The sequence below is a fragment of the Hermetia illucens genome, chromosome 2 (assembly GCF_905115235.1).
Source record: "Hermetia illucens chromosome 2, iHerIll2.2.curated.20191125, whole genome shotgun sequence".
NCBI classification, from domain to species: Eukaryota; Metazoa; Arthropoda; class Insecta; order Diptera; family Stratiomyidae; genus Hermetia; species Hermetia illucens.
Window position 1 is genome coordinate 14,000,878 of NC_051850.1, and position 26,375 is coordinate 14,027,252.

At 43.3% G+C, this 26,375-nt stretch overlaps 2 protein-coding genes across 7 annotated transcripts; both read left to right on the forward strand.

Moving 5' to 3' along the window:
- The first annotated feature begins 328 nt into the window (after nt 1-328).
- Nucleotides 329-3,044, forward strand: LOC119649310 (rhodanese domain-containing protein CG4456-like). Of its 5 annotated transcripts, none has more exons than XM_038051412.1 (4): nt 329-752; nt 828-949; nt 2,693-2,858; nt 2,919-3,044. In XM_038051412.1, the coding sequence occupies exons 1-4, from the start codon at nt 664-666 to the stop codon at nt 2,980-2,982; spliced, it is 441 nt and encodes a 146-aa protein (XP_037907340.1). In that variant the 5' UTR covers nt 329-663; the 3' UTR covers nt 2,983-3,044. The 5 variants fall into 5 exon arrangements, with proteins under 5 accessions (XP_037907340.1, XP_037907339.1, XP_037907338.1 ...); XM_038051411.1 differs by having other exon boundaries at nt 329-551; nt 598-949; XM_038051410.1 differs by having other exon boundaries at nt 329-551; nt 605-949.
- A 5,250-nt stretch (nt 3,045-8,294) lies between these two features.
- On the forward strand, nt 8,295-25,858 carry LOC119649311 (rhodanese domain-containing protein CG4456-like). 2 transcript variants are annotated; one of them, XM_038051414.1, is made up of 4 exons: nt 8,295-8,426; nt 8,485-8,646; nt 25,455-25,614; nt 25,681-25,858. In XM_038051414.1, exons 2-4 carry the CDS (start codon nt 8,526-8,528, stop codon nt 25,739-25,741), a joined length of 342 nt encoding a protein of 113 aa, XP_037907342.1. In that variant the 5' UTR covers nt 8,295-8,426; nt 8,485-8,525; the 3' UTR covers nt 25,742-25,858. The 2 variants fall into 2 exon arrangements, with proteins under 2 accessions (XP_037907342.1, XP_037907341.1); XM_038051413.1 differs by lacking the exon at nt 8,295-8,426 and having other exon boundaries at nt 8,433-8,646.
- The last annotated feature ends 517 nt before the right edge of the window (nt 25,859-26,375 follow it).

Genomic DNA, 26,375 nt, shown 5'->3' on the forward strand with positions numbered 1-26,375 from the left:
GCACTCAACATTCTCTTACATAAAAAAAAACCGCAAAACCTTACCGCCTGAATCGCCCGGTTGCCGGCGGTTGATTTATTATTCAACAATTGTATGTACACGAAGTTAACGATCAGTAGATTAAAATACTCTATGAAAAATCTTATTGCGTCAATGTGAGGTTCTAACGATGTTTATACTTGGAACGAATCTTAAGCAGCTAGAAAAGTATATATTCTAGAGGAAAAAGTAATTAACACAATGAGAGCCAGTTTCTTGGGGCATTAAAAACTATGCACGCCCCAGAAAAAATCAATAGGTTGAAGTGTTAAAAATTTGTTAATGGTTGCGGGAGATCTAATCTAAGTAATGGTGCACTGAGCTTCGATTATTTCACATTGCAAACGTAGGTTTAGATAAGATTAAGTTTTAATTTAGCTAGAATTGGTTGAAATACCAATTCGGCTTCTGAATATAAAAGATTCAAAGCTGAAGTGATATACCAGTGCCGCTTCGACTCCCTGTTGTGTGACCGGTTATGGCTTGGTGAAAAACATGAGTTTTTCATAGTGGTTAGTTTACAATAGTGAAGATAAAATAAAAAAGTAACACTTGTAGTCTTCAGATTGTTGTGAAAACAGGTTTATACCATCTTCTCCAGTAAAATCATCGATCGGATTGCAAATGCTTAAAAGATTGTTTATCACCAGCCCGACTTCAGTTTGCAAACGTCTCACTGTCGTTAAACGACATTTTGCGATAATAATGGAAAGGTTGTTTGTTTTGATTTTTGTGTTAAATGTATCTATATCAGTTGTAAATTGTTTTTGCTCAACCGATGAAAGTAGTATCGCGACGTATGAAGAGGTCAAAGATCTACCAAATAGGCCAGATGTGTTGCTGATAGATGTACGAGAACCAAAAGAATTGGAAGATACAGGACGTATTCCTACCAGTATTAATATTCCACGTAAGTAGCATAGTAACATATAGTTCAGAATCAGAGAAGTGATTAGTATCAGATACATTCAAAAAAGTTTGCTGATGGTTTCGTCCCTCCGGACAGAAGCGATCATCAGACAACCGAAAGTGGCCACAGGTGTTTTTGGCTCCGAACATATATATTCAACAGGTGAAGTAGCACCTGATTAGTCTGCCTCTGCCCTGTCGAACGAAGCCTCCAGCGAATACTTTTTTTAAAACTTGGGTATTCTCTCAAAAATAGTTGTCCTAGAAGGAAGGAATAAGTCGGTCTTTAAAATTAGTAGGGTCAGGGCCACTCGACCCCTCAGCAAAATAGGCCACATATATCGTTGGTTTATAAATAGAACAGAATGAGGTGCGTCCATTGCTCAATATCTAGCAAGTGTGGAATTTTTGAAATATGTAGTTATATATGTTCAGGTGCAAATGCATTTGTATGTGCTCCAAAACCTCAACTTTTGGAGGCTTAAAAGAAGCAATCACATATGCACATACAAAATTATATAATAATAAGTATCAACTTTTGTTAAACAAAGTTTCGTTCAATGTGCCATAAACTTTAAAATACACGTTATTTGGGAAGCACAAACTTTCTACTATTATGTAAATAGTGAATTGATGAATCAAGGTAGAGTTAGCTTTTCGTATCTTCTGTACCATCTGTACTTTGCTTGTAGGAGAAAGAAGATTGGAGTTCCAATCATCTTATCTGCGGAGAAGATATAAGAAGAGCCCATATGATGCAACAATGACTGGAACCTCAAACCTTAAATCTATGAGTGAGGTGGTCGAATCACTAATTTCGCGGGTAACAGCACCGAGCCTCAACAGTGGAGTAAAATATCGGAGCGGCCAGTGAATATACATATGTGCCTAGAATTGATAATTGGACTGGAAGAACAAATATTGGGTGTTGATAGCCAAAAGAAGATCAACACGTTATCTCTGGAACTATAAGTGATTCCTGCTAACTTGTATATGAGTATAAAACCTTTATGGATCATAGAGCACTTTCTCAAAATTCTTATTGTTATTTTTCCCCTAATTTATTTTCAATGAGACTGTGTCTTGGTATCAACGCTATCCCATTCAATGTTGTAAAAGTAAAAAACCTACAACACATGGACAAGCACAAGGAAGAGCACAGATATTCGTGGTGCTCCGAGATCCGAACCTAGAACAACGAGCCCGCCAAATTAACTTGGATAGCATGTCGGCCTCGGCAACTGCATACTCTTAATCCAAATCTTAACTTGGCCAACTTTATCAAAAAAATTAGATTCCCACTGATAACTGGGTACAAGGTAAATGAAGTCAAGGCCTTAAATTGTTCTTTAAGAAGGTGAAAAACGTCAAAAGACAGCAAAATATGTCATGGATAAATTCAAGCTCAACAAATTGCTGTGAATGAGTCACTTGATTTTAATGGACCTAGAAGACCCTATTTGGAAACTATATGAAGAAGAGCAATATCCGTAGCAAAAAATACAAGGTAGGCCCTGTATTCGGTGAGGCGATGGCGTATACCAAGACACCAAGGCCTTTTTTTGAAAATACCGGACTGAACAACACTAACGTGGCATCAACACGTTTAGAATTTTCGATTGCGGCAGACCCTGACCTGGCACCAATTGTCAACCCATTGATGATGATGATTGAACTTCTTCCATTTCATCCACTTTTTGATCTTTCATTTCAAGCTTCATCTTAATTTTACCCTATCCTTTAGTTGGAACCCTTCGAGATGTACTCACATCGGAAAAAGAAAAGACTGGATTTCTTGAAAAATATGGACGAAATTTCCCGGGCCTTGATGATTCAATTATTGTCAGCTGTCGATCAGGCCGTCGATCACAGGAAGCCCTAAATATAGCATGCAGTTTAGGATTCAGAAAGTAAGTACATACCATCCAGTTAAGGCACAAAAACGTTTGATTTATAATCCTTTATTATAGGGTAAGAAACTATAAAGGTTCTTGGCTAGAATGGGCCGAAAAAGAAGGACTCAAGTCAAGTTAATAATTTTTGTTGTGTCAAGTTATACAATGTATTGGAGTGATCTTTGTAAACACACTCATTTGAAAAAAAAGCAAATAAATATATATACATTTTTCTGAAATTTTTAAATTGGTTTTAATTTGATTAAGATCCGCAAATTCTCATGTTTTCAGTTGTGTCAGAAAGACATGTGAGATTGAGCGTAAGAATACACTCAAAGTCTTCCCTTCTTGTCGTAAGAGACGAAGAAATTCCAACGATATAAGCGGGACATTCTGGGCTTAAGTGAAATAAAATGGTGGGACTCTAGAGAGTTCTCTGCTCCCTCTTGCGGCAATGCTTTTCTGCTCTGGAATTCTGAGTAGTTGCAGACGCAAACTAGATGTCGGGTTGTTTCTGTCGACTACGGCAAGGAGGGCTCTCTTGATCTAGAAGCCGGTTTCCGACAGACTTCTGACTACAATATTTCGGTCCAGGTTAAGGAGCTTTACAATTGTACAATCCTATGCACCAATAAAGACTTTCGATATAGTGGAGGAGAATGCTTTCTACGAAGAGCCTTCTGGTTACATTGTGATCGTGATGAGTTACCTGAATGTCAAGGTGGGCTCTGACAACTCCTTGGAATGCGAGCAGTTGTCTCCTGTCGCTCGACAGTGGGAAAGCTATTTTAAAGATCGGACGGCAGATACACTGAGTAGCCTTTTTGAGAATATCAATGAGCATTCAGTAACCATCAAAAGGGGCGTTATAAGATCTGGTTGACTGCTGAATTTTGGAAGCGAATCAATGAACAGAATAGGTTGAAGGTTCCATTGACCGCTGTGCTTGACGGCGGGCGTGTCGGGCTCAAAATTCCGTATCGAAATAAATCTCAAAAAATTCAACGAGTGTGCACGCTGACAAAAGGAAATTTGCTAATGCGCTGGTCAGGGAAGCGGAAGATGACGCAAAACGCAATGATTTCAGAAGTATATACCGCGTTACGAAAGAACTTGCATGTTGTCGCAAATTTTTCAATGATGCTGTGAAAGAAAAAAAAGTCGACTCCTCATCCACGATGATGAACAAATAAGCAGGTGAAAAAACGCTTCACCACGGTTCTTAACGTGTCACATTCGGTGACATGCGGATACGGACTGTTCCTCCAAGTAGAAGAAAAATCATTTCGGTCATCAATGCATTCAAAAGGAGTAAAGCCGCTGGGCTTGACGGTCTCTCTACACAGTTATTTATCGCTGCACCTACAGTTACAGCAGATCTGCTACCTCAACTCGTATGGAAATCTTGGGAATTCGAAACCTTTCCCAGAGAAAGGAAGAAGGAGATGATCGTTAATATTTGAAAGAAGAGCGTAGGTTTTGAAAAGGTACCATAAGACCTGGCTGACTGCAAAATTGGAAGCGAATTGACAAGTGTAGAAAATCGAAGGCTCTTACGCAAGTGGGGGCGAATGAAATGCACTTGAGCGTCGGTATCAGAATAAACCTCGGAAAGTATGTTATTGGTAAGGGAGGCAGAGGTTGGAAGCAGTCTGCAATCCATTGCCATCAAGCTGGGTGCAGCGGGTACTAGACATAGTCCTGCTGACCCGAAACCCTCGACGTCGTGGATCCTTCAAAAGTAAAAACCGACAAGACCGGCTAAGGCTGAAGAATATTCCTAGCAAGATTGCTAAAAATAAGGTCACAAGCGGAGCAGAGTGGGCAAGAGCTCAGACGCTAAGCAACATTTGGAGAAAAGTATGCAGCAACAGCCAGCCATCTAGCCACCAACTGCGAAACCCTTCAGCGAGTTGGCCAGGAGCCACTTACTTGTGGCGTTGGCAGATGGTAATTCCGCTGGCAGCAAACTAGCGCCGGAGGAGTGTAGCAATGTTGAGATCAGGCTATCGGAGATCGTCATTGAACATCTCCTGGACACAAAAGGCAAACGCACGGGATCCACCCCCGGCTTTGATTTCTCTCAGGTCGTCCGTGGGTTCCACGTTATAGCTTGCGAGGAATTCTCGAGAGACTTTCTCGGTTAGCGCGTCGCTAAGATCAGCGATGCCTAGGACGGCGTGAAGCTCAAAGTCAGCCCCTACGACGAGATTGCCAGAAGACCGGTCGCTCGCATCTCGTTGCCGAAGATCAGCATGGATAATGACAAGCTCGTCCAATCCCTGCGCCTTCAAAACCCCAGGTTTGTTATCAAGGAGGAGGGTTGTTATCAAGGAGGATGGTTGTTATCAATCTTTTCTACTCCGAATAAACGGAGAGTGCCTGGAAGCACTGGATGTCCAGGACGCGCTAGGGTCTTCAACATGACTATCTGGTCCCGGAGATTTATATGCGGAGCAGCTGTTTATAGCCCAGCTGACCTTATCCTTGTTAATTACCGAATTGATAGTCTCAGATGGCTGGGGTGGCCGCAAACTCTCCAAGCAACGCTCAAACTCACAGTTCTCATCACTGGCGGGAAAGTGTGTCTGAACCAGCAACTCCAAACTTCCACCAGAAGATTCCGTCCAGGAGCCTTCTGACTTTTTAAGAAAGGATATGCTCTTATGTTCCTTGGACAAAATTCTACTCAGCCTTGCAGATTCGCCGATACTTTCGATGTTCTGCTAATAGTCTAATCAAGACCGCCTCTTGGCGGTATCGATAACCGACTTGAACTTCTTCACGCCGTCGTTGTATGGCTGCCTATATTTATGCTTGTAGCAGATGTTAAAGATTTCCCTGGTCAGCTTCCTGGGCTGGAGAGACCTTCATTCCACCACGGTGACAGCGTCTTCTTGCTGTATTTAGCAGGTCAAAAAACTTTAAACGCGGTATCGAATGCCTTTTCCAGAGCCCCAGAAGGGTTTGGAAACCTCTACGGTGAGATGTTGATTGAAAAGTATCCAACTATGATCTAACAAAGATCTCTGGTTCAGACACTCTCCAGTTCTCCACTCTAAGAAACTGCCCCCTATCAATCGGTGGCCCTTCTTTGTTGCTATGATGGTCGTCAAATGTTCTAGTTCTTCTGGCGGAGCTGATCGGTCGTGAGCCGAGGAAATATACATGTTCTCTGTCCCCGCCTGCTCAACTTTGACCACGACTTGGTCACCGGAACTCAGGTCCGTACACATAAAAGCATGCACACTCTTCTTCGTGAGAATACATGCTCTAGGTCTACCCTGATCAGCGTCTCCTGTGCTATGGAATAAATTATAATATTTGCTTTAGAGTCTTTTAATGGTTCGGTCGCCTCCGACCTGTGCTAGAACGATGTCGATGTCCTCCTCTAGGAGGAAGGCAAGCAGATTAGCAGATACGCACTTTGAGTGCACCAAATCTGCTTGCGTAGGGAGTTCGTCAGTTCCCGTCGGACTGTTGACCCTCATCTCCTTCAATAGTTCGTTGGCGGCGTCGATTGTATCCAGGCCGTCGTCCGGTTTTGCAGAGCGGAACACTTTTACCTTTGCGTTCCTGACTAAGAAACGCACACACTTAAAGGCGATTATGGAGCAAGATGCAGACTCGGCATAATCCCTCTCGAATACACACAGTGTATCCGAATCGTATGGTCTCCCAGGTTTCAACTGTGTATTCCAAGCGGAAGTATTGATGATACTGGACGTTTGTCGATGGCTGGGTCATGATCCGAGCCCCAAGTGTAACATAGTCATTCTGACCGACAACCAGGCGGCCATTAAGGCCTTGTACTCAGCGACGACATCCTCCACACTGGTGGGGCAGTGCAGAAACGTACTGAACAGGCTGTGCAGCACGCTCAAGGTCATCCTCCTCTGGATTCCCGGGCATAGGAACATAGAGGGGAATGAGCCGGCTGACGTATTGGCCAGGCGGGGCTCTGTTCTTGGCAGTCCTTCGGTGGGTATAGACAGCATCTCATTGGCACTTCTTAGCAGCCGTGGGCCTTAGATGGCGAAAGTTCATCACCTGTGCCAAGTCAACGAGGATTTGGCCCGCTTATAACAGAGCCCGATCGCGAGCGCTCCTGTGCCAGACGTGTGCAAATGCATTCAAGATTACGCCAGGCTTGGCATAGCCTACAATTCGCATTGCCGAAACTACGTAGAAGGGGGTGGGGGACCTCCAGGCACTGCCTCTGGGATTGCTCAGCTCTAGCTAGAGTCAGGTTACGGACACTGTTTAAACCATTCTTTGGGGACCTCGGAGAGATTTCTAACTGCAGTGTGGGAAAGCCGCTTTCCTTCGTGAATGCTACGGGCTGGCTCTGAAGATCTGAGCCGTCTGGACTCTGTCTCCCTGCTCTCATAACGCAGTCACGGTCTTAGGAGTTTTTGAGATAAAAAACGGCGTACCACAGCGCCAATTGGGCTCCTCAGAACGGCTACTGATACCTACCTACCTTACCCTACCATGCATCCATAATTTCAATTTGTACGAACTACCGCCAGCGGGCAAGAGATTTTCCGATGAGATACACTCAATCATAAAGGAATTGTCCTTCTCTTGTTAGAATATCAATCGAAATCATTCCTGCTGTCAGGCAAGCTGCTTCATCGGATATTGTTTTGTAAATGCAACATGTTTGGAATGCATTTATGCGACCCGCAGCTCTAATTTTTTTCTTATTTGTTATCTGCCCACGCTGGGGCTGCATGTAGTAGGATCGAAATTACCACAATCGAAATAAGGAGTCGACAGCTTGGCCCTGGGCCACCTATATTTGATAGCATTCTCGCAATCAATGGTCTAGGGTCAGTTTAATGTTTGTCTGTCAGTCTGCCTGTCACACGTACTTTTCCCAGGAACGGATGTGCAGATTGGCGCACAATTTGGTAGGAAAATGGAAACCGTGAACACTCCACATCCAGTGAGGTATAACTTAGTATGTTGAGTTTAAGGGGGTTCTCAATGCAGTACTTGATTAACTTAAGGAAGGGCACAACTTTTGGCCGAAATACATATTTACAAATAATCGTTTTAGGCATAAATTAACTGTTTTTATTTATTTTGTGGAAAGCGTAGGTCGAATTCGACGGAATTAAAATTAATGTCTAATGCCAGGTTAAGCCAAATTCAAAACTTACAGACATTAATACATTCGTCAGCAAAAAAAATTTTATTAACTTTTTCCGCTCTTAAGAGTAGTATTGCTGACTGAATGACTAATTAAGAATAAAAGAAATATGTATAATATGTAAATTTAATTTCAAGATTGTGACGCAGTCCCTCATTTGCAACAATTAATATATGAGTGCGTATGATTATTTCTACATAGAACTCCCCTAACAGTATATGAATGCGACGCCTTTGCTTTTCCAGTAGAAACTGGTCTCGGATAATATGCGTACGCAGCACAGCTGATAACTTCCACAGTGGAAGGCGCCAATTTGTTGCCATTGTAACTTTGACATATGCTCACCGCTCGTAACGTTCTCACCCTACGATAGTTTTAGTTCCACACTTGTAGGAAGTTCTTGAATGGAATCAGGTGTCGCACAGGTAATTCATTCTAACGCAAGACCACTTACGTTCAGTCATCGATAGTAACTCGTCGTAGCTAGTGAAGTTTCCCAAGTTCTCCTCGAAGACAGTTCCGACATGGCGACATACGAAGAAGTGAAGGATCTCCCAAACCAACCGTCCAAGTTCCTCATCGACGTTAGGAACCTTGACGAGGTTCAGCAGACCGGCCAGATTCCAACGAGCATAGTCATTCCATGTAAGTACGAATTTCGCTAACTATCAGCTCATGGAGGACCAGACCTTGCAAGGCCACCTCCCCGTGGGGTCAGTGTTACACTTAAGACAGAACAGAGGAACGTGATGGATTTGCCTCCACAAGCGTTTGTTTTGCGACCATTCGTGACCGATGGCTAGCACTTGAGCTTGGTTTACGCAATTTCGGAAAATGGTGATTGAAAGATAACGCTTTACTGAATTTGGTGTTTTTCTTATGAATTTTGTTATGCGATTAGTTTTTCGATATCGTCGTCAAGCACTTCCACTTTTATTTTTCGATAGTAGACTCTATGTATCTAGGTCGCTTTAGGTTTATATGATAGTTAAGATATTACTTCGAAATTATTTTAAAAAACGTTTGATTGTGGTCGGGTCTCTGTTTATTGAGTGGATAAATGATTGAGGCGCAGATTTCTTCTTTTCAGAGGGGGAATCTATAACGATAAAAAAAGATAGATCCGTTAATTTCTACTGTTCAGTAAATTGTGCTTAGTAATTTTCATTAAACTGTACTTGTTACATTACACAAACTACTCTTACCACTTGCATGCTTATTCTGTGGTATCCAATACGAGATTTTTTCAAATATTTTTTTTCGTAGAAGGCTAGTGTATATTTTTTAAGTAAAATCATTCAAATAATTATTAAACAAAAACATCCGTTCAGAGTGTTTGAATAAAATTGTTGATATCCAAAAACCATTTCCTTTTACTTTACTAGAATTCTTTATTAAAAGGCAAATATTCAGTGCTTAAGTTTGGATGAGAAAAGAAATTCAAAATCGTTTTCTTTATACTTACCCTCCTTGGGATCGCGGAGATAATTGGAACCTCATTTACTCTCTCTTCCTGGTCGTTAATCTTCCCGATGGGACTTATAATTTCGCTTACGGGTGTGCCTCTTGATGAACGTCAAGAGCCAGAAGTGCCTTGATCCCCGTTGAGAAGTTCATCGTTCGGTGTTTTGTAAATTTCTATACTTTCGGCCTCGTCTAATTTCCTTATATCGCTTATGCAGTTCATCAACCTTACGTTTTCCCTAGAATCCTCAATCTTCTTTTCAACGAAAGGAAAATGTCGTCGAAATCCAAATCTATTCTCCTTCTGGGCTGTTGATCTGGGGTCAGCTTGGTAAGTGCTTGCCGTTGGAGTGTCCTCTTCCTTTTGCTAATTAAGCTACTAATGGTGTGGTCGGAACAACCATTCAGTCCGGCCAGCTCAAAAATATACTTTTCAATACTCCCTCCGAAGAAATGAAAAGAGTTAGCCTCCGGTGAATCATGCAGTTAAAAGAGGCGACTTTGTGCTGATAAGTTTGATTTGAAGTGCTGAAGATAACCTGCCTGGTGTCCACCGATTTTCTGTAGATTTTCAAGTCTACTTTCTTATGATTCTTTTTCAACAGCAGGTCCAAGAAAGGTAATTGACCTTCCTTTTCCATCTCCAGGATAAACACTATACTGGGGTGCAGTTTACTGAGGAATTCAAGCGTTCTTTCCACATAATCTTTCTTCAGGACAGCATAGATATCGTCAACATACCTCCTCCAAAATCTTGACATTCGATCTACCGAAGTTAACTTTGCTTCTAAGTTACCCATGAATATTTCGCTGATGAACGAGGAAAGGTGGTGCCCCATTGGGGCTCCTTTTAGCTGCTTATAATATTCAGCTCTGAAACTGGAGTAGTTTTCTTCCATTCAAACAAAATGTCTGAAAGAAAACTACTCTATTTTCAGGGGTGAGTTTAGGTCGAATCGAAAATATTCTCTCAAAATGTGGTATGAACGTTACCCAGAATAAAACAAGTAACCAATTTATTTCAAAGAAATAGGTGCAAAAAGCCCATAGTGAGGGTTGTCTCTTAATTCTTCACTACGTCGCAGAATTAATGATGCAATTTAGCTTGCTAAGAGAAGCTGTATGGAAAGTGGGGAATTCTCCAAAAAGGGGATTCTTCGTGTAATTTAAATGCAGTGGAATCCCGATATTTCGAATTTCGATTATTTGTATTTCCGGTTAATTCGTGCAAATTTGCCTGCCCCAGAGAAAAGCCCTATAAGTCGTATAAGACAATGCGTTAAGACCCCTCGGTAATCCGTATTATTTTTATGTTCGAGGTTCACTCGGCCTCGCCGTCGAAACAGCTGTTCGTGTCAAGGCTAGCGTACTCCATCACATCCGATGAAATTCTGGCCTATATCCGAAGCGAAGCCAACTCAACTTTGTCACCTCTTTCAAGCGTCAAGCTGACGAAGGATGGATCTCCTGACCAAGTGATAGCTTCCTTCAAAGTGACATATCCCCACGACTTCGATTCTATCTTTCAATCTTGCTTTTATACGCCGGGGGTCTTCTTCAAACCTTATCAGAGGACTAAGCTTCCTGAAAGTTTCCGGTCCGCCCGCCTACTTCGCCGAACTTAAATGATTCCCACTACTTTACACTCTTTTATCAAAATGTAAGGGGTCTAAGGACCAAGCTGTCGGATTTCAAACTGTCTGCCTTAGCATTCCAAACTCATGTCATCTGCATTTCTGAAACCTGGCTGGATGACAGGATTTTAGATTCCGAGCTCCACGATCATTACTCTGTCTTTCGTTGTGACAGAGAATGCGCTGCGCTTGGCAAGACAACCGGCGATGGTACCCTAATAGCTGTTAGGTCCCCTCTCCGTGCCGAAATCATCTTTCCCTCCTTCTCCTCCACCTACGATTCTGTCACCATACGAGTCATTCCGCTAAACGTATGCCTCTTTATCACATCGTGTGTATATTTTCCCTGCCTCAGCCTGCCTTCCCTGTCCGAGAATTTCTTTGACAGATTATCGAAGGTCCTAATCGTTTTGTTTCCCTCATTTCCTTTTAATTCGCCTACTCTCTTAACGGACATTCCTTATCCTCTTTCCATTTACGTGTGACCAAGCACTCAACACCTTCTATGTCATTTTATCTAATATTATTCCTTGTTACGTCCCCTCCTAAGTGCTTACGCTCTTGCCCCGTCTGGTTCACCACTGAAGTCCACAAAAAACTGCTTCAAAAACACACCGAAAGGAAGAAGTTCCGGTCTTCTTGAACCTATGCTGACTTAGTTTTTTTTTCAAATCTCTACGTTTCTTGGTCAAATTCCTAATACGTAAGTCTGGAAACGAATATTTGACCAGTGATGAAGACTCACTAAAGCGCGGAAACCTCAAACATTTCTGGTCCTACATTGCGAACTACCGCTGCCCTGCCCAGTTATCCCTTCCGTCCATTAAATTCTCTGGCTCCTCAGCCAACTCCCCCCAACTATCTTGTGATTTACTCTGCCCCTACTTTTCCTCAGTCTATGTTCTCCTTCCTTCTTCTGAATCCCTCCCGGTAGTGGATGTAGTCTGTTCCGCATCGCCTACCATTCCCCTTCTTACTCCTCTCCTTGTCGAGTACCTCATTGGCAAACTTGATACCAATGTCGGACCTGGCTACGATGGTCTTCCAAACCTCTGTTAAATGCATTTTTCTTCCCCTGTCCCTTATTTTCAACAAAAGCCTTGAAGAGAATCATTTTCCCAGCTTGTGGAAAGAGGCTCTCATTATCCCCATTCACAAAAGTGGCCATCGTACGCTTGCCGAGAATTACCGTCCCATTTCCCTCTTCTCCTTCTGTTCCAAAATCCTGGAAACATATGTCAGCAACTAGTTGTCCGCCCACTTTGGCCACCACATATTGAAAGAGCAACACAGCTTTGCTAAGCGTAGGTCCACTGCCTCCAACCTGCTTGACTTTACCAACTTTGTCAAATTGAGTTCAAATTCACGGCAAGAAGTACATACCATTTACACTGATTTCGCTAAAGCCTTCGACACTGTAAATCACAAGATACTTCTATCCAAACTCTCGTCTCTCAGCGTTCCCATTCTATTTGTTTTATGGCTTACCTCTTACCTTTCCAATCGATCCTGCCGCGTCTCTGTTGACGGCTGCACTTCCCGCTCCTTCGCCCCCTCCTCTGGCGTCCCACAGGGATCTATTCCGGGCCCTTTGTTATTTTTATTTTTTAATATTTCCCCACCCCCAACGATAATTGGTAATCTCGATAATTCATGCTAAACCGTCAACTTCTTGACGATTCTTCTTTTTCTTCAACCTTTGCTCCATTCACAAGCGGTTTCGGCTGGTTGTGATCGGTTGCGCTATTTTGTTCTATCAAAAGCCTGATCCGGATGCAATCGGGAGGCTTTCAAATCCCCTTCCAGCATATCAAGCCAAAGTTGTTTCGGTCGATCTCCTGGTTGCTTACCATCGACTTCAATGTTCAGACCAATTTGGCAAGTGAATTCTCGTTAGCGCGAATCGCGTGAATATACCATCGAACACGCCTCTCTCGCAATTTTTCCACGATCGGTGCAATCCCATAACGATATCGTTCCGTTCCTGTTAGCCCATTGTGCTTGCAACTCCCATCTAACGGAATATTCCGGATTCGTTAACGTATCGCAGGATTTCCGTTAGTGGATGTGACGTCACCCGTCGCAACTGGAGAATATCGGCACCAAAAATCTGATGTCTGATGCGTTCGTACGCGGGGCATTCACATAGGAAATACTCCGTGGATTCCACTTCTTCAATACAGGAGGGACACGTATCATCTTGAGGAATTCCTATTCTGAACATATGCCCAGCTAGTGAATTATGGCCTGTCAGAATGCCCACAATACTCCTGCATTTCGACAGGATAAACTTTGCGGTTCCTGCCAGAACTGATTTGCAATCGGTGGCAGTGGTAAAATGTCGGCGTCTTATAAGGATATAGTCCATTTGCGTTTTACTGTTTCTACTATAAAATGTAGGAAGATGAGATAATCGTTTGATGAACCATGTACTCATAAGTACAAGATCATGGATGTCAGCAAAATCGATTATACGCTCGTCACCCTCATTGCGCGCTCCAAACCCCTTTTCCCCATGGCACCTGTTACCGTCTGCCTTTTCACCCACATGACCATTAAGGTCGTCCGCAATGATATAGCCATCAGCAGGCACGTTGCAGGTTTTTGCATTGAGAAGTTGCCAGAAGGCATCTTTTGCGGCATTAGGTCGATCTCTCTGTAGTTCATACGCGGTGAAGAAATGAATAGTTCGATCAGCTGATATAATGGTGAGCTTCATCAGCCGATCATCAAAACGTTCGACTTCTTTAATGGTGTCGCGGAAACCCTCTGAGATGGCAATACCAATACCGTATTGAGTGTGTGGGCTTCCAAAATAGAGAAGTTTGTAACCATTTTTAGCCCGTTCACGTTCAATGTTGTAGCTTTTGGCACCAAACCATCGGGTTTCTTGCAGAGCGCAGATGTCAATGCGCCTTTTCTGAAGGGCTCTCGCGAGTTCCTCGGTCTTTCCGGTTAGGATACCAACATTTAGCGTGCAGACCCGTGTTTGTTTTGTTCGGACTAACTTGCTTAAGTCTTGACGCCGTCCATGTGTCAAGAACCCTTGTCCATTTCCCGACTGGATCGGGGCCCGTCCTGCCGCGTCGACTGATGTGGTCGCCCTAGCATTTCTCCGAGGCTTATTGTTACTCAATCTGACCATTTTGTTTTTAATGACATTGGATGCGTTTTTTAAATATGTTTAAATATGGATGACTGAAGTATATTCCACAACGAGGGATACTTTATAGATTCCTTAAGTTCTTGAACCAGATTGACGTCACTACAGTCGATTATAAAGCTAATAGTGACCGTTCAGCTATGCATAATTAAAAAGGTCGTGGCATTGGCCTATAAAGAAAAGATAGTTCTTTGCATATAATGGGGAAAAGGTAGAGTTCGATAGCTCCAAGTTCAACTTCAAACTATGATGACTTTTTAGGGTATGTGCAGGAAACAATTCATACAGATAGAGAGCTAAGTACATCCAATGACTATCCATCCCTCCATAGATGAACTAACTCGCCGCAAATTTTTAAAAAAATGGAATTGCATTGGTCAGCTAAGCTACTATGAAAAGAAAAGTCGTCTGAATTGACAATATTCCTGCAGAATCATTTTATATAACTCCGCAGTTTTTATAGATTCGCTTCACTAAATTATCTTGAATTTATTACAAATTGGGAGATCCCAAGAAGCGTTAAGTTTAGGAAGATTCCCCTCTCGATTGCGATAATTACAAAGGAATTAGTTTACCCCCTATAACTGCTAAGATAACTAGAAATAAATAAAGTGATCCTCAAGTTCATCAGAGATTATCTCAGAAGTTTAATCACTTCCTCATTGGATTAATTGATGTAATAAAGTTAATAGTGCCAACTAATAATTATACCAATGTTTTACCACGGCTTCCCATTGGTGACGCCTACATGTTCCATGACATTTCAGGCTTGATGGGTTCCTTCCTCCTCCATACCAGATGTGAAAAGGTTCCAGAAAGTAAGGGAAATATTGTAAGCATAAATTAAAATGCCATTTAGATTTTTGGAATCACTCTCTCCTTTTTCTTCTTTCTGACTAGGAGCATGTTTTGAATTATTCAAATTTCGTTAGTGCCTACTTATCACTCATACATGCATGAGATAATATGAGTTCCCTCACGCACAGCATTGGTGACTTAGTAATTCCTATTCGACTGCCATCATTCGGGGGAGGGGATAAATTGTCAATATGGCCATATAGAAGTCAACGCCCAGATAACCCATAAATCATCACAACTTTATAGAGAGCGAGCCGAAAAAGCTAGCTTTCTTTGAAATGACAGTTATTAACCTTAAAAGCATTTGTACTTTTCCTCCAGTAAACCCGAAATTAATTAATATTGAGCTCCATTGCACGAAATCCAGCGGAGTGTTTTATTTAACGAGCATGTACGGCCTTGTTAGTGTGCCTTCATTAAATCCATTCCCAATTTAATCAATACCAAATTAGTGAAAAAGTTGAATGCATGTAAAACCTCCTCTAAGAAACAAAATAAATGATATCGATCAATACATCATGAAATCCCTGGCATTCCCAATGCATGAATTATTGAAACATTTTTTCTCGACCTCATGTACTTTACTTTTTGGGGTAAATAGAGTGACTTTATGTTGTACGTGGACGTGGATACAGACACAAAGTGAAGAATTATTTACAGGTTACCAATCAATATATTACTCACATATCTAATGAGTCACGAAAGATGTGTCTGACGATAAGTCCATTTACTTTCTTCACGTGCTTGCAATTGATTTAATCCAAGGAGCGATGAAATGTTTGGTCTAGGGAATTATTTAGCGTGTTTGTTGAATTTGTGGGTAAGCTAAAGAGTTGGAGTGATTATGAAGGGATGGTAAACATTACGTTTACAAGCGTCACCCCTTAAATTGTTTGGTTATCAAAGAACACCAGTTGTATTAATATGAAAGCATACACTCTCTCCCTTTCCAATCTCATTATTTGGTACAAGTCAACATTTTGCGAAACCTAAATGCTGGTGGTAAAAAACCGTCTCACCCAACTGACAGTGCCAGATACGCAGAGCGCAGATGAGATCATGCTGCCAAACTCGGCATACCCTACAATTCACATTACCGAAGCTGCCGAGAAGAGGGGGAAACCCCCCGGTGCCTTTGCGATTACTCATCTCAAGCTAGAGTCAGGCTACGGACACTAGGTAACCAATTCTTTGAGGACCTCCGAGAGATCTCTAGCTGCAGGGTGCGAGAGCTGCTTTCCTTCGTAAATGCTACGGGCTGGCTCTGAGAATCTGAGTCCGCTTGGCTTCGCCTCATTGATCCGTTATCAATGTTCTTGTTCTTTGCTGGGAAGTAGATCTGCTAAGCGATGGGAAGACACCGGTGTATCTTGACCTCAGATGAATTAGGGTTGTCGAATCAGCTCAAGCGACAACTCACTTCAATCGCCCTTGCGTGCTTAGCTAAAGATCAATCAAATCAAGATTTAAGTTTGACTGGCCTTCAATTAGGTTGTGACACTTAGCCCCAACAGGCAGGTTTGTTAGTCATTCCATTCCGAACTCATTTGTAAGGATGATTTGAGTTATTCCATTGAGCTTGGTTGAGTTTCAAAGCAAAATTGCCTTATCCCAATTTTCAGAAAGTAGTCCCTTCTATGTTCCATTCTTGGTTGTACAGAATGAGACTGGGCCTCATACCCTTGAAGTGCTGAATTGTCAAGTAATTTACTAAACACGAGAGTAGGAATTGCCCAAATGAATATCAGAATTATCAACCACGAAGTATAGCTATGCAACGACAATTATGTCTCTGTGGTTTTACGTGGGTACCTGTCTCGTGGAGTTAATCCCACGGCCACAATCAAAGCCCCGCTGAGACAAGTACAACGGTACTGGTTTATACTGAGTGCATGGCTCAGTTTATTTATACTGGTGGACGGAAGACCTACTTAAATTTCTATCCAACTATAGAGTACGACACCCGTGTTGAAACGCAACACCACGTTTGAGGCCCGAAGGTCTGGGTTCGCTTGAACGTAACCACAACCCCCATGAAGCTCCTACTAATGGGCCAACCGCAACAACCGAATTGAACGGACATAAAACATAAATTCTCCTGAAACATGTGAATTCAGGGGCTATCCCGGTTCCCATGGTACCAGTATACTCCTGGTAAGGTTTCCACTTCTGATGAGTCCCCGTGCAGACTCGGATCTGACCGCTTTAATTAGCCCTTTGGAGCTTTCACCTACTGCATCACGACCGGCAAACCACCAAAGTGATCCAGCGTCTCCCGGTGGAAGTTTTCCTCGCCACTTGGTTTTGATTTGGCCGACAGGATAACTGCCGCGTCTTGCTCACTGCCACCTCTGAGCATCAGCCATGCAACAACTGAAAAAATGGTGAAATTTTGACGGTTGAAATATGCCCGTATCTAAATGCAGCTTCAACGAAACACCCATCGAGACGCGCTTGTTCGCAGAATATCTCGGCACCTCGAGAAAGTTATTGTGATGCTTGGTATCTGTTTCCACGAGTCACTGGCAAAAATATTATTTCGAACAGCAAAAGTGTCAGGCAAATTTGAAGGAATTTTCCAAGTTGTATTTTGTCATCTATACAACTTTTTCCTACTATCGGTTAACCTCTCCCTTTTTCCCTTGGTCATCGGACTTGGACGGGTGCAATGGACCACTTTCTTAAACCATCTTGACTACATTTAAGGACGAACAATGCCGAATGTGACACCGTACTCGATGCCACTCCACGGCAGATTGTTTTTCTACCCAGTTGCTCCGCTGGACCCGTGACTGTCAACCTGCTACCGATAGGTAAGCGAGCCACTTAGGCGGGTGAGCTTCGATTCGTGGTGAGTTGCGCTACTTTGGTGTGAATCTCCGCTAAGCGACTCCACGCTGCAGCGCCTTAACACTACCTTACCCCCAGCTTATATTGGGTTTCGGCGGAAAAACCCGACCCTTGGTCTGCACATTTAAGGGGGGCAGATCGATTCTCACCCACCGCGCACCGTTTTCAGCCCCGGGGACAAAAGGCTGTAGTCTGGATACGGCGACATTCTTGGGCTTAAAGAAAGATTGCAGGTGGCACACAGTCATCTAATGGCGTTTGAAGCCTAGGAGTTTGCCTAACTCCGAGAACAGGTTAGATTCAAACTGCATTCCCTGGTCAGTAATGACTTCGGCTGCAACCCCGAAGCGTAGGATCCATTCCCTATAAAGAGCCTCGGTGCACGATTGTGCTGAAATGTCTGCCAGAGGTATTGTTTCGTGCCACCGCGTGAACCTATCGATGATTATGAAGCCATTCGAATCTTGGAAGAGACCAATTATGCTGATGTGGATCGTGCGAAAACGCTTTGTAGACCGAAGGAATGAGCCTACTTCTTTCTGTATGTGCTCGGTTACTTTACACATTCTGCACGCGATGGACTGTTTGGCCCAGAAGTTAACATCCTTATTTACTGAGGGCCAGAAATATTTATATATATATATAACAGATTCGTTGTCCGAATGTCGAAGATCGTGTCTTGCTGGTCGCAATATATGGCCTAGGTTCTTTCTCAGAGGTTTCGCAGAGTATTTCGGAGGTTGAATTGAAATGGAGAAATTCCCAAAATTTATATTTGACTCTGAAGAACTGCGGCATCCTTCTGTGCTTCAGCGATTGCCGAAAAATGGACCGTGGCAGAGATTTTAACTTCTGGAGCGTGTGGCAAAGCGTATACAACTACATTGTCCTTGCTGGACACGTGCTGGATATCCAAAGTAAACTGGCTTATGAAGTTTAACTGCCGAAGTTGGCTAGGGGACGCTTTGCCGGGCTTCTGCTTAAAAGCGAAGGTAAGAGGCTTGTGGTCCGTGAACACTGTAGGCGGCCTGCCTTCTATGGAGTATCAGAAATATTTTATTGCCATGTACGCGGTTAGTAACTCACAATCGTAGGTGCAGTAGTCCTGTTGAGCTGAATTCAATTTCTTGGAAAATAAGCGCAACGGCTGTCAGATTTGTTTGTGAAGAGCGGGACCCACTGCGATGTCCACGGCGTCGACGAATACGATTAGGGGTGCATCTGATTGAAGGAATGCCAGGAGTGTAGCGTTCGCCAGCTATCATTTAGTTAGCTTAAATGCCTGCACGTCCTTTGTGGACCACGCAATCACGCGTAAATCTTTGTTCTTCGGTCCAGACAAGTAGAATTTATTGATGTTGATGTTGTGCGGCTTTGGGGAAGAAACGACGGTAGCAGTTTAACATGTCCAAAAACCTTCGCAGATCCTTGATCGTTTTAGGTTGTGGGAAGTCTGTGATGGACTGAACCATGTCTGGATCCGAGTGGATTCCCTCAGGGAAAATCGTGTAGCCTAAAAGCTTCACTTGCTGTTGAAGGAGTTTGTATTTTTGAACGTTAAGTACAAGACCGGCCTTAAGGAGACGTTGAAAAATGCGTTCGAGATGTTTCAAATGCTCTGACTTTGAAGAAGAGGCCGCCAAAACATCATCCAAGTACACGAAACAATATTTTAGGTTTCTCAGGACAGAATGAATGAAAAGTTTGTGCCGCATTGCACAGACCAAAAGGCATCCGTGTGAACTCGAAGACTCCGAAGGGTTTGCATATTGGTGTTTTCGAAAGCTGGGGGATTTGGAGCTGCAGGGATTTGATGCTACGCCTTGACTAAATCCAAGGCCTTGAAAACACGGCAGTTAGTGAGGTTCTGCGCAAAGTTGTGAATGAGTGGTATGGGGTAACGGTCTGAAATGGTCTGAGCATTCAGACGTCTGTAATCGCCACATGGTCTCCGTTCGCCGTTGGACTGTGGGACCAGCAGCTATTTGGTGGTCTGCAAATACCCTGTTTTAAAAGTGTCGCATTCATTCTTAACAACAGCGAACTTTTTGGGGTGGTAATGGACGTACCTTCGAGACGATATGGGAACCAGTAATGCAGATGTGCATGTTATATGAATGGAAACGTAGTAGAGTGACCCTCCATCATCGAAAGGTTTGCGACTACCTAGTTGTTCTTTTGTAATGGACGATACGATAACGCCAACTTCTGCTTTCCTGAGATTTGCTGCGGAGCTGGATCTCAAGGCAAGCGCGTTCGCTCACAATTGTAACTGCAGTTCCCTATGCTCGTCGATCAGCTTACAAGTTTCAACAGTCAACTGAATTAAGCACCCTTTCGGGACGTGGTCAACGACTTAACTTGCGTCATAGAAAAGAAATTTTTTGATGGCGGCCCATCAATATTCTCTAACTAGGTCTTTAAGATGTCTGTTGTTCGATCAGAAAAATAGTTCTCCCATTGCCAAACTATAGCCGGTTCACTTAAGCGGACCGTGTTGACTTTCACATGTTAAGACTTTCCACCCTTGCGAGCAAATGCGGATATAATACGCAAGCGAAGGCAAGCCTATCAAGTGATAATCTTGCTCGAGGCGGATGTCAACGCCTCTCTGGCTTCGCACATTCAGAAGACAACTACTAAATGATCGATTTAAATTCATGTACATTGCCCATCAGTTAAAATCCAACTGACCTAATGGCAGATTCTATTCGGGCAATATACCACAAATGACGAGGCAAAGGAAGTTACAGAAGACCATAAACCTCTCACCATTGCCTTGAGGGCGTGCTTTGCAGCTGCGGTAAGTATTAATTCGACACCGGATTCTCGCTTATTTCCGGTAGGCCAGAGTATAACAGGACAGTTCCACAAGAGGGAGAGTAATGCTCCCAAGGTCCCAATATCTTACTCGACTTAATCTCACAATATCCAGACTGTACCGTTAAAATTCTCGATATCGTCCCTGAGGAGCATACGTACATTCTAGAATTCAATCATAAACCGTTGACAATCCGACGCATGGTAGGCTTTTTCGAACCAGCAGGAAATTCGAGAACTGACGATTGTGAGCCTACAAATCTTTATGCCTTTTATTCGCCTTTTACGACAAGCAGAGCATACTTCGAGTGGATTCTAAACCCCCATCTCATAGGGAAATCACTACCTCACTGAGGCATAAATTTTCCGGCTTAATAGTTGATATAGTTAGTCCAAGTGCATTTCATCCCATTCAGGTTATATTGACTGTCTTGCCTCCTCAAACAGGCTACAAGTCACGAATCGGAACACAGCCGCTCCACTTTTTGACATCGTTCCCGTCGACAACGAAGCTCCATACCAGCGGACTCAAGCTAAAAGTGGCGTCCCCACCGAAACAGCTTTTTTTGTCTCTAGACTAGCGTTCGCAACTTCTATGGACGATGTACTGACGTATATAAAGAGCAAAGTTGGTTTACTTTCTCCTCTGTCCTGCGTCAAACTGACAAAAGACAACAACACCGACCAGGTGATTGCGTCTTTCAAGGTGACTTATCGACACGAAGTTGACGTCCTAGGCAACCCTTCTTTGTAGCCTGAAGGTGTATTCATCAAGCCATACAAGCGTCCCAATTCGCGGGTAAACCGTTTGCCTCGCCGAGCAATATAACTGGATCCATGTTTACTGTCCGTCTGTTTTGCTAACAAGTCTTCTTAGCACTGATGAAGGGAACAAATAGTTGTTCAATGTCACAATGTGGTGAAGAAAAAACAAGTTTTATTATTTCAAATCCTTTTCCTATTCCCTCAGTGGACAGCCCCTTTCACTACTTGACCTCTTTCAAAGACCTGGGTGTAATATTCGACGGCAAACTTCATTTCAATTCCCACTTCATTGACATCATCAATAGAGCTTCCAAAAGGTCTGGTTTTATCCTACGTTCCTCCTCCGATTTTACCTCAATTCAGCCCTCCTTAACACTCTTCAACTCTCTTGTCAGAAACATCCTTGAATATTGCTGTGTGGTCTGGTCTGGAAACTAGCAAAAGAGGTATGCTCAGAAGCTAGGCTAAGATGGGCAGTGGGAACTTTTCAACCAATGAAATCTCCCGGAGTAGATGGCATTTTCCCAGCACTTATCCAGAGAGGCCTAGGAATTATCTTAGAGTCTCTTCTGAGGGTGGTAAGGGGGAGCATAGCACTGGGTTACATACCAAGGGCATGGAGACGGGCAAAAGTGGTCTTTATTCCGAAAGCGGGTAAAAAGGATCCTTTTCACCCTAAATCTTTCAGACCAATCTGCCTAACATCGTTCGTACTCAAAACGGTGGAGAAGGTCATAGACAACTATAATATATTAGAACTAACGTTCTAAAGCGTAATCCCCTACATCACTGTCAACACGCTTACCGGGCAGGACGGTCAACTGAAACTGCTCTGTATCAGCTGACAGAGGAACTACGGGACGCCATAGAAACAAAAGAAATTGCACTGTGCGCGTTTTTGGATATCGAAGGAGCATTCGACAACACATCGCACACAGAGATACAGGATGCCCTGAGCCGCAAAGGAGTGGGAAACACCCTGGCACTCTGGATGGGCAAAATGCTAGAAAGCAGACAAACAGAGGTACAAACAGGTACAAATTCTATTATCATGAACACCACTCAAGGCTGTCCACAGGGCGGAATACTATCGCCGCTGATGTGGAGTATGGTAGTGGATGAACTCCTGGACGTGTTAACTAATACTGGAATACAAGTCCAGGGCTACGCGGACGACATTGTTCTAATCTTTAGGGGCGAAAATGAAGATACCCTATGTGATAGAATCCAAACTGGATTAAGGGTTACTAGTGCCTGGTGCAGGAAGGTGGGACTGTGGATCAACCCAACCAAAACCACCATAGGACCATTCACTAGGAGGCGTAAGCTGGATCACCTGAAAGCCATAACATTACATGATATGGAGGTGAAACGAGAAACAGAGGTCAAATATTTGGGAATTACGCTAGACCAAAAATTACTTTGGAAGACACATGTCGAAAACACTTGTCGGAAAGCCACGAGGGCTCTGATGGCTTGCAGATCCATACTAGGCAAAAATGGGGTTGCAGCCCGAAGATACTACTTTGGATATATACTGCAATAGTAAGGCCAATGATTACCTATGGAGCGGTAATCTGAGCAGAAAGAACCGAACTCAGCACACAAGCCAGGGAATTACATAAGCTCCAAAGGCTGGCTTGCGTGTGTATCACTGGGGCAATGAGGACATGCCCAACGGCATCCCCGGAGGTCCTTCTGGGATTAACCCCTCTCCATCTGCACATACAGATGCAGGCAAGGAGATCAATATTCAGGATGGCCGGTAGTATGAGTGAGGCGGGGAGCTGCCTAAATCGAAGGAAGATTGATATCCTTTCTAGGCGGTATCCCGAATTACTGATACCGAGGGACAACATGACAACGAGGTTTCACTTCGATAAGAAGTTTCAAACACGTTGGAGTGACAAGACAAACTGGGAGAGCGTGGCTGCGACATATGGCTTAAACCAGCAACTGATTACTTGGTACACTGACGGATCCCTCACAGCAGAGGGAGCGGGTGCCGGTGTCATTGGTCCAAGGAAACTGTACTTTGAGCCAATGGGCAGGTACACTAGCATATTCCAGGCGGAAATTTACGCCATAGACAAATGTGCCTCCTTTAATCTGCTAAGGAACTACAGGGGGCAGAACATAGCTATTCTCACCGATAGCCACGTAGCGATCAAGGCACTTAGGTCCAACCAGGTGAACTCTAAACTGGTATGGGAATGCCTTGAGAGACTGAATACACTCGGCTCGTCCAACAAGGTCTGAATACTTTGGGTTCCAGGCCATGCTGGGTTGGAAGGCAGTGAGGCAGCGGATGAACTAGCCAAGAAGGGAGCAGGGATACCTTTACACGGGCCAGAACCCTTCTGTGGAATCGGAAACGGTTTCATGGCTATGAATCTAAGAAACGAAGAGAGATCGTTGAGGGAACTATATTGGGGGGGCCTACCAGGGATGGAGCAGTCCAGGGTGCTTATTGGGGGATACGAACCCATGCGTACAAAGGATTGCTTAAATCTCACCAAAAAGAACCTCCGAATCATAGTGGGAATTCTCACTGGTCATTGTCAACTGAACTATCACCTAGGGAAGCTAGGGATATCTACGGGCACTGCCTGCAGATTCTGTGAGGAGGAGGACGAAACCTCTATGCACGTCCTGGGACAGTGTCCGGGACTTGTGCAAAGTAGGTCGATACATCTGGGAGAACACTTAATATCAGATGCAAAGCTGAAACTTCTGGAAGTGGGGAACATACTAAAGTTCCTAACGGTTACAGGCCTGCTTGAGATACTATGATCAACAGGTACACTATAACCAGTAAAAGCGGCACAATAGTCCTGCAAGGACGCGGTGGGACTTTCCCTTAACAGAATAATCATAATCGTGGTCTGGTCGCCCTTCCGCATTCGTGACTGCCGCGCTCTTGAAGTTGTACAACGCAAATTCACCTGGACCCCCTTTTATAAAAAGAACCTTCCACGGGTAGGCTATCCGTCACGACTCCGCACTGGCAATGGCTTCCCGCCTACGGTGTTCGCAGGCTTTAGCGAATCTTAGAACATTCTCCAGAGGCAGAGAGTGTGCAGATTCTTCATTGAAGAAAACCTTGCCAAGGTGCCTTCGTCTGAGATCTGAGGATGCCGGGCAGCTGCATAAAAAGTGCAGGGCCGTCTCCTCCTCCTCCTCATATTGACTGCACATAGCCGAAACCACCACCCCAATCTTTTCCAAATGGTTGTTTAAGGAGCAGTGTCCCGTCAAAAGCCCTACTAGGGTTTTCATATCCCACTTCTTAAGGGACAACAAAAATGCCGCCCTAGTGGCCCTAGACTCTTTCACCCTTCAGAGTAGACTTGACAGTAGATGGTCAGATTTCAAGAGCTGGTTCTGGCCCCACCATTGTGGATCCAGACCCTCGGCGAGCCAGTCGGATATTACTTTCCGTATCGGCTCGTCTCATAACACGTCGTGCGGATATTTTTGATGTACCCTTCGCGGAGCTCGAGGTTTACTTCCACTCTCCGATCCTGAAACTATGCTACAGCTTGGATCCTTTGACTCTATTTCCTTCTCCAGTTTTAAGAGTAAAATAAGCCATTCACTTGCTCCCTCTCTGTCCTCAGCATATGTAATAAGTAATTTATTTTCTGTGTATTGTCCTCATTAAATAAATAATTATATTCAGAAGAAACGCATGATTTTGGCTTACTAAAACTTTGTTAATAAAAGGGAATTTAGACCTAACTTTCTGATATTGAGCATGAGCTTATCGGGATGTATTTTAGAATTCTAGATTTCATGTAGCAGATTCGTAATTTCAGATTTTTTGTATGAGTACGAGTTAAAAAAAGATCACATTAAACGCTAATACATACTGTTTGCTTCTTCACTTCCATTTACAGTGCCAAAACTTGAAGAGGCTTTACGATCATCGAATGACGCTTTCAAAAAAACCTACAACCGGGAGAAGCCATCAAATGACGCCGTCATCATTTTCCATTGTAAGTTAGGTGGTCGCGCACAAAAAGCTACCGACGTAGCTAAATCGCTTGGATTCAAAAAGTAAGTTGATTTGTAGGAGATATGTTGATACCGACACTAATCATTCTATTTGGGGATGTTTTTCAGTGCTAAATGCTATAAGGGCTCCTGGGAAGAATGGGCCAAAAAACAGAATATTAAGAAGTAAGCCTACATTAAATACATATTTTCAAAACACAATGAATTGTATACGTTTGTTCACTAATTATAATAATTGAAATATGAAAAACATTTCTGGCTTTAATAAAACTATAATAAAGATCAAGGATATGTTTGCTTTCGTCTTCTTCAATTGCTTCCCAATATTTTTCAATTACCATCCGGAGTAGTAATCACTAAACCGATGTACACGCACTCTCCTTCTAAATAATTATGTCCCGACATGATATTCCACATTTGATTTATCGGCAATTTATTGATATCGAATGCCATATTTCTATCTTTCAATGATTACTAAACATTGGGTTCTTACCGACTCCCTCATTTTGTGCAAACAGCCATGTATAATTACTGACGCACCGGTGACCGTGTTGTGCGGTTCAGATATACACAGGATTACTAAAAGTAACTCAAGACATGCAATATTTGACCTCTAAAATGTCCTACCACTATAATTTCCCAAAGAGAACACCGTTCTTTGATAACACATTATTTTGCAGTATTGTGCAGTCAAACGAATTAATATTAGATTGTATTTGGAGGACTCAAGTATCCATTGCCCATTGACAGCGAGTTCAATTCAATACCTGCAATGCATTATCATTGCATGTCACACGAAAGGT